The sequence below is a fragment of the Malania oleifera genome, chromosome 9, assembly GCF_029873635.1.
Source record: "Malania oleifera isolate guangnan ecotype guangnan chromosome 9, ASM2987363v1, whole genome shotgun sequence".
NCBI classification, from domain to species: Eukaryota; Viridiplantae; Streptophyta; class Magnoliopsida; order Santalales; family Ximeniaceae; genus Malania; species Malania oleifera.
The window spans coordinates 19,415,511-19,424,075 of NC_080425.1; the positions used below are offsets into that span (position 1 = coordinate 19,415,511).

General features: G+C 35.5%; 1 protein-coding gene across 1 annotated transcript; it reads right to left on the reverse strand.

Annotated features, from left to right (window-relative positions):
* Positions 1 to 742: 742 nt before the first annotated feature.
* Positions 743 to 8,206, reverse strand: LOC131163898 (ABC transporter G family member 1-like). Its single transcript, XM_058120718.1, has 8 exons — positions 7,523 to 8,206; positions 6,028 to 6,107; positions 4,669 to 5,133; positions 3,376 to 3,462; positions 3,012 to 3,137; positions 2,693 to 2,887; positions 1,852 to 1,938; positions 743 to 1,748 (listed from the first exon to the last, which is right to left on the reverse strand). The coding sequence occupies exons 1-8, from the start codon at positions 7,956 to 7,958 to the stop codon at positions 1,068 to 1,070; spliced, it is 2,157 nt and encodes a 718-aa protein (XP_057976701.1). The 5' UTR covers positions 7,959 to 8,206; the 3' UTR covers positions 743 to 1,067.
* Positions 8,207 to 8,565: the final 359 nt, after the last annotated feature.

Genomic DNA, 8,565 nt, shown 5'->3' on the forward strand with positions numbered 1-8,565 from the left:
AATACAGGTTAGTGGTGACTCCATAAATATCAATCATGAAAATCAACAAATTCAAAATTCACCATTCATGTCAATATAGCTCAAGAATGTGTCCCTCCAACGATAGGTTGACCCTCCAAGACATTGTGACATTATCAATTGGATTTTTGCCACTAATGAATTTTCTAGAGCAATGAAGAAAATTATGTGAAAATAGGTTTATCTAATTTTGTATCTCCACAAGGGTGAGGAGATAGATTCTTAATCTCAAACCCAAGTGATAATAGACATGGAAACTATGAAGATCCTCCATGCCATTCTATATAATGGTGTCTAATTATTGCTTCTAACGTTCTAATGAATTTGATATACATGTATATAGACTTATTTATGTCACTAATTTATTGGTAGTCAATTTCAATTATATGTCCAAATTTATTAGTCATTAAAGTAGTCACAAGTATAAAAAGATATGATTGTTTTTAACTTTTACGAACAATGCATTAAAATTAACATAAATATGAGCATTTGTAGGTTGAATAAAAGTAGTAAGAATTCATTAAAAAAAATCATGTTTTAGAAAACTCAATTGTGCTTGTGAAAAAAACTCATGACCAATTGACGCTACCATTTCTGGCTATGTAACTTCCACGTCTCCCACATCCCATGGCATCTTACAACCGTTACACGATGTTACCAGCTGTGACCATACTAGTTTAAAACCATGTGTAACGACCTCATAACTGGCTTAGTTAAAATGAAGTATCTGTAAGTGAATAATTTAATTCCATGTGTCGTATGATTACCATCACGAATTACAGACAGGAGAAAGGAATGACATGGAAATTACATTCCCAAAAATTTTGAACGGTTTCATTTACCAACGAGGCATATATTGCTCCTAGCTACTATCTAATACTTCCAAACAGAGAAACCATAAACTAGCAAGAACACATCATATTTACTTATTTATAAAATTGTTATACTAGCTGAAACAACTGATATGATGGGAAAATTACACAGGACCTGCTCCTTCATGTTGTCCATGTGCCTGTTTTTTTGCAAGGGACTTCATATGAAGTTTCTCTTCATGCCTTCAAAGGTGTAGCTGCAGGATTCACCATGACCTGTTTTGTTTGCTTGGGAGGTGTCAACCAAAAAGCCTTCCTGAGAGGCCTAACCTTTTCAGCAGTCATGATAAAAACCAGAAAGAGAACTCTGTACAACACTACCATTCCTAACATGATGCCAAGATCAACCCACTTAGAGTAACCCATCTCCACTTCCCATATATCTCTTAAAATCTGATGGCCATCCAAGCTGGGAGGCCCCCCTACCTGATCAGCACTGGGAAATGACAGCCCTTCGAACTCGTTCTTGAACAGCCCTTGGTATGCATACTTGTGGAAAGCAACATAGTATAAAGGGTACTTCCACACGGCCTCAGGAAGTTCATCTGGCAATCTGAAGAAGCCCCCACAAAGGATCATCAGCCCTTGAATCCCTGCACCTGTTATTATGCCCATCAAGAAATTTGGCACAACACTTGCAACAATCATCATCAGGCTCTCAACCAGCATCATGCAGATGAACAGAACCAAAGCAAAGTACGTAAAGTGTTCACATCCTTTCTGAAGCCCAGCAAGGTAGTATGCGATGGCTCCCGGAATTAGTGAAATCAATATCAAAAATGGTATGGAGGAGACTGTGTTGCCAATGACAAATGCACTGTTTCCATAGTGCCCATTCAATCTTTCTCGTTCAAATATCTGCATGCAGGATATTAATTAATTGGAAAAAATCCTTTTACTTGGTTACAACTAATGTGATTTTTAATTAGAAGTGAAGTCGGTATTTAAAGAATATACATACCTTCATATCCTCCACAAAAGAAGGGAATCCGCCAATGGCCATGAATGTAAGGAATGATGCCACAAACATCAGCATTGAACATCTAGCCTGCACGGAATTTTGCACAAGCATTATTTAATTATATTTAATGTTCAGATATATAGTCCATCCTAGCGTGCAATTATTGGTCGAATTATAGATATTGGACTCCTTTAGTTCGAAATTTTTACAATAAATGTGCCTTCTAGGACCCAGAAAAAATTGCATGATAAAACGGGGAATGTAATTAAGGCTTGTTGGGTTGGGGAAAAGAAATGTTATTTTTTTTTTTTAACTTTCTAAAGAATTAGAAAAAAAGTCACATTGTTTTGAGTTTTCTAGCATTTGCATTCTCTATATAAATCTTCAAAACTTAAAAATAAGTTAATATTTCTGTCATTGTTTTTCAAAGTAGAAATGAAAAATAAAATCGTTTACCTAATCCCATTTTTGGAGAGATCTTGAATTTGAATTTGTATTGAATTGAGACAAGATCCAATATAAATTATCTTAATATTTGCTTAAATCCACTCAAATTTAAATCCCAAACTTGAAATCTATGCTCCCAAACCCAGCATAACTAAATAGGTCATTAGGCATCTCGAAATTTGTATCCCATCCTTGTTCTGCATACACACATGCGTGGACTCCATACTCATATTTTGATTAGTCATAGAGGTGGGTCTAGTCCTATGTCTTCTCAAGATAGAGGTGGAATACAAATCATAAGATGTTGATTATGTTCCTAATAAAATTTGTGGTTTTCTCGCCTAATGCCACACACAACAGCAAATGCACTAAATGTGTGTGCATACATACATACCTGAATTGACTTGTAAGTATGGCCAATGTCATAAAAGATGGTGCCCAATCCTATAGCAACTATCACATAAATAGCAAAGCGCAACCAATAGTAGCCTAGATCACGGTACATGTTCACGAATGATCTTCTTGTAAGAATGAGGCACTGGGTATGGAAGTTGGCATGACTTCTCTTCTCCTCCATTGCTTTACTTCCCTAATACGCAAAAATAAAACTATTTATTTTAAGATTGGCAATTCTATAATGAAATAGCATAACATGAACAATGTATAACCATGGTTCATAAATGTATATCCTTAGCTATTAGTCAATTGCTTACATCTTTACATATCTCAGCAACCTGCCTTTGAACTTGTTGGTAACTATTAGACGATTTGTATGACTTCACCAGAATGTCAATGACTTCTTCCGTAGGCCTTTTTCCGCTCAAGCCTCCTTCAATGTCCTTCAGAAAATATCAAAGATTTTTATAAGATCTCTTACAACTAAGGAACTAAATTCACAATACGTTTGGAATAAGAATTGAACTTTTTTATTTAAATTTTAGAAAAATTTTACATATAACTTTGTATAAAAAATTTTCTGAGTCCACACAATATCAAATTCAAACTTTTAAAAATGGGTTATTATAATAATTAAACTGAAAAAAAATTCCAGACGTTTTAAAGAAAAGCATTACTTACCTCATCAAAATCCTTGTTTATTGTTCGAAGGTAGTGATCAGATGGGTTTTGGAGGGTTGGGCATGGCAGCCCATTGCTTGTGAAAAACTACATGCAATTATTAAAATTGAGAGAAATCGATCAGTTAATTATCAATTCCAAACTCCACACTAGTCATAACATTCATATGCTTCTTTAAAATTAACTTTGCGCACAGAGGGAAAAAGAGGAACAAGAAAGGAGAAAAAGGGAGAAAGAAAAACATAAGAGAAAAACCATTCATCCTTCATCTGATAGGTCCAAAAGTTAAATAGAGGAAAGAAATTAAGCAACCCTCGCTTAGAAAAGAAAAAAAAAGAAAAGAATAAAGAGATCTAGATTACATGCACATTCTCTCTTAATCCCTTCAATTCTAGTTCTTTACTACGCACTTGTGTCCGTATAACAAAAGTAATAACATGCTTAAAATTTTGACATGTAACCTCATAACACTAAAATGAATTAAATAGCATAAGACCATTTTACATGAAATTTCTTTTTCTTGAATGTAAACGAAATCATTTATTTTATTTTGAATCCAAATTTTAAACATGGAAAGCAATATGCTATCTATGCACCAATGCATTGCATTGGAGCTGCCGAGTCCCCTTTTTCACTCCCTTAGCTTGCACGTCTTTCACTTTCCCCCATTTTTTTTCCTCTACTTTCAAAAATCTCACTGTTTTTGTCGTTAACAGAATTTTAAATTTGGATAACCTTCAAAGAAAGGGCTGGATGCTACCCTCAACGTGCCATCTTTGTAAAGAAGGCTGAGTGTGTTGATCATATTTTTCTGCATTGTAAGTTCAGTCTTCCTATTTGGAACTCGTTTTTTCTCCTTAATTTTGAAGCTCCAATGGACCATGCTTGAGACACTAAAAGGCATGTTAAAGAGCTGGTCCAATTCGAGCCTACTAAGAGTTTATAGGAAGCTCAGACTAGCCATCCCAGCAGCAATTTGCTGGGAGATATGGAAGGAAAGGAATGCTAGAGCCTTTATAGACACGAACAACTCCCATTTCAACATCAAAAGGAAAGCTCTTATAAGCAACCTCTTTTTTGAAGCGGCTCATGCCCAAACTTGGAATCTTGGGATTGGAATTAATTTATTTCTTATCGTACGAATATTGGTCTGTAAGTGATTTTGCATAGTTGTTCACGAGTTCTTGTATCCAGTCATTGCTTTCAAGCTTCTTGCTTGAGAGTAGTCCCTCCCTTCCTTAATAAAATCATTATTATCATTTGAAAAAAAACTAACTTGGTGCATGTGGTTACCTCATTCGCAGCACGAGCAGGTCCAAAATACACAGTTCTACCAGAAGACAGAAGGCAGAGATCATCAAAAAGCTCAAAGACTTCACTGCTAGGCTGATGGATGGACGCTACGATGGTCCTTCCGTCCCGGCAGTCGTGGCCGGCGATTCTGCTCATGACGTAGTAGGAGGCGGCGCTGTCAAGGCCGCTGGTTGGCTCATCGAGGAAGAGAAGCTTTGGGCGGGTCAGGATCTCCATGCAAATGCTGAGTCTCCGCTTTTGGCCGCCGCTGAGGCCTTTGGCTCCCCACCCCCCTATTCTTGTGTTTGCTGCATCTTGCAGTCCCATTTCTCGGATTGTCATTTCTGCTCTCTCCTTTTTCTCGGATTTTGAGATGGAGTCTGGCAGCTGCAGCTGTGCAGAGTAGTGCAGGGCTTCTCTTACCGTTAGTGTTGCAATTAGAGTGTCATCTTGAGTCACGTACGCCTGCATTTATTAATTGGTAATATTATGCAAAACAAAAGTTTAATTATTGTATAAAAGAGATGATTTTATAACATAATTTTAAAAACTATGGCTTGGAACTCGGAAAATATATATATTTTTTTTTAAAAGAAAGGAAAATATCAAAAATTCTACATTTTTATGTTTGGTTATGAAGGAAAGTGAAAAAAAAATGTTAAAAAATATACTAAATTCATGAATAAAATTTCAATTTTACACATCATTAATATTTAACTTTTCTTAATTTTTAATTGTATTAAAAGAAACTTTCACTTTTGATAATATTTAATCAACAAGGAAAATGTTAGGGAAAATGAGTTTCCTCCTTATTTTCTTTTCTTCCACTTTCCCAAGTAAAAAACTTTGATTCAAACTGACTCTAAAGAAACTAAAAAAATATTAGCAAAAGAAAGGAAAATGAAAAGAAAATATCAAGAAATTCATATTTTCATGTTTAGTTATCAAAAAAAGTAAAGAAAAAAAAATAAAAAATATATCAAATCTAAAAACAAAATTTTGATTTTACAAATTATTAATATTTAATTTTTAGTCATATTAAAACAAACTTTCATTTTTAATAGTATTTCACATAAAATGAAAATATAATGGAATACGAGTTTCCTTTTTATTTTCTTTTCATTTCATTTTTTTCAAGTAAAATTATTGAAGTATCCCAAAACTTATTTCTTGCAAAGTATCTCACTCACCTATATAAACATATAAATGGATTTCGCGAGGGAGAAATTAATTTTTACTCATTAGGTTCACCGATTATTATATATACCGAACCAATCCCCTGCAGTGGCATGGACGGAGCTCTCCTAATTTATATTTATATAAAATATAGAGAAGTAGTGTGTAGATCTGTTTGTTTACCGATGTTCCATAAGCCAATGCCTGTTTTCGACCATTGATCAACACATCTCCAATCTTCCCTACACTCGAACCTAATCTCCCTGCATGCAACATATATAATCAACAAATGTACCCCATATAAGAGGAGAGTGAGAATATATCCTATGTATATTTGACAATTATGATATGAAATTTAAGAGTAGTCATTAAATTCTGTGTGTATTTTCCTCATAAAATAATTTCATTGCTTATTGGTGTATGATAATAACACATCGATCATTTGGCCTCTCTCATGATTTATGCCAGTGGGTGTGTTGTTTTCCAACATCAGTCAGGATTTTTGTGCTCATGTTGTTCTCGGGCAGAGGCTGGTTCTTCTGTTGGTCTGGATCGCTATTTGTTGGAGGGCCTGTTGAGGAGTCTCGCTGCTGTTTTCTGCTTTGGAGCTCTGTCTTGTTTGTTGTTTCGTGGTGTTTCTGGTTGGGGCTTGGGATGGATTTCTTGTGATTTTTTCTCTGAATTTTTGTCGTTTCGGATGCCGTTAAGGAGGGCACGTCAGGCTTCTGTCGCGGCCTGCTGTTTTGCTCCTGCTCTGCTTGTTTGTCGTTTTGGCTGTCTCTCTTTTCTTTTATTTTTATTTTTTTATTTTTTTGAATATCGCCGGATATCCACAACCGTCAACGACGTCCGTTTTACGGTCCACCGCACCACTCATGACTAATCCCACGCTCTATAGCGCTGCCCCACACACCACAGAGGGATAAATTTAGGAATCGAACCCGGGGTGGGAGAAATCCCTGACCTCGTGAAAGGCAATCCCGAAATCCACCCTGCCAACTGAGCTACGCCCTGGGGGCACTTTTCTTTTATTTTTTGTTTCTATTATAGAGAGAAAGCTCCATTGTTTCTCAAGCTTCTGGCTTGAATTTGTGTTCCTCTGCACCTTGTTTAATATACAATCTTTACCTTCTCAGAAAAAATAACACATTTTTTAAAATTTGTAAATAACTATCACAGTGTTTATTATCATTACTTTATTACTGAGAATAGATAATCCGCAAAGCAAAAGTAATCTCAAATTTTCTTTCAGCAAAACTTATTTGAAATTTTTCTTAAATTAATACAAAAGCTTCTAATTTGGACCTGAATTTGGATTTCTTTTGTTGTGAATAAAATATAATGTAAAATTATTTTGAGAATGAATGGACGTAAATTTAAATCTAAAGCATAATTAGTATTTTCAAACATGAATAAAGGCAAAAAAGTAAGGTATTTTTTGGCATGTATTATATATACCACAAATAGAAGAAGAAAAGGAATTAGAGTTTGGTACGGACAAGTCAGCGGTTCTAATTAAATACCATTACAAACTCATGGAAAATTGGAAATTAGTCTCCTTCGTCGTTAATTTTTTTAAAACTTTGTTTGGGTTTCTGCGATTTCAATTTTCTAAAAATTTATTTGAAATAATAAAGAAAATATGAGAGAGAGAGAGAGAGAGAGAGAGAGAGAGTACCAGCCAAGACATCGAGAAGGGTGGACTTGCCACAACCAGAAGGACCCATGATGGCCAAGAGGTGGCGAGGGCGAGCGTAGCCGGTGAGGCCTTGAAGTATAGCTCTGTTTCCCCTCTTTCCATCGGATACCGTCACCCACAAATCCTCCCATGTCAACCACACCCCTTCCTCCTCCTCTTCCACCGCTGCTCTCCGTCTGTAACAATTTTTATGAGTATTTTCCACCTCCAGTGGTCGCAGCGGGAATTTCATCTCCGACCCTACTATTTTAATATTTTCATCATCGTTATTATAATTATTATGCAGAGATGATCTTAGGCTGCTGCTTTGGTGATCACCAACACCAGTTTGCTGCTGGTCTGGTCCATGCTTAGAAGCCATGGAATTATTTTTTTTCTTTAAATGTGTGTGAGAGAGAGAGATAGAATTTAACATGGAGGGTGGAGTGAAGAAGGGTAGGCAGTGCAAGTGAGTATTTAAAGGCTGAATCAAGAATGTGCTTCACACTTGCACGTTCTGTGCGTAAGGCTTGTATTGGATCAACAAAAAAAAAAAGAAGAAGAAAAAATAAAAATGAGGCTTGTATTGGATCCTCCCTTTGCTTGGCTCTCGCCAGCTTCCAAATAACCATCACAATTAATGTCGACGCTTTGAATTTTTCTTTTTCCTTTCTTTTTGTAACCTCGTGTTTCACATAGGTCACAATTTACTTATGACTACTACCTACCTCTTCATGTACTAAGGCCGCCAATAACTTCGGATCACTAATGCAAAAATAATCTTGAGCATGTGTCATGGACGAGACAGGCAATTCATTGAGGACCACTAATGCATAATTTTCTTTTGAAAAAAAAGTAATAAGCTAAAAAGTGCGATTAATAATTAATTAATTGAAAATTTCAAGAATTAATTTTTTTGATTGTATATAGAATAATTACCGGCTATTAGTATTGAAGGAAGAAAGCACGAAACTGTGGAGAAAAAAATTGTATATTTCTATGCGTATATACTATACAATAGATGGCCTATTTATATGCAAATG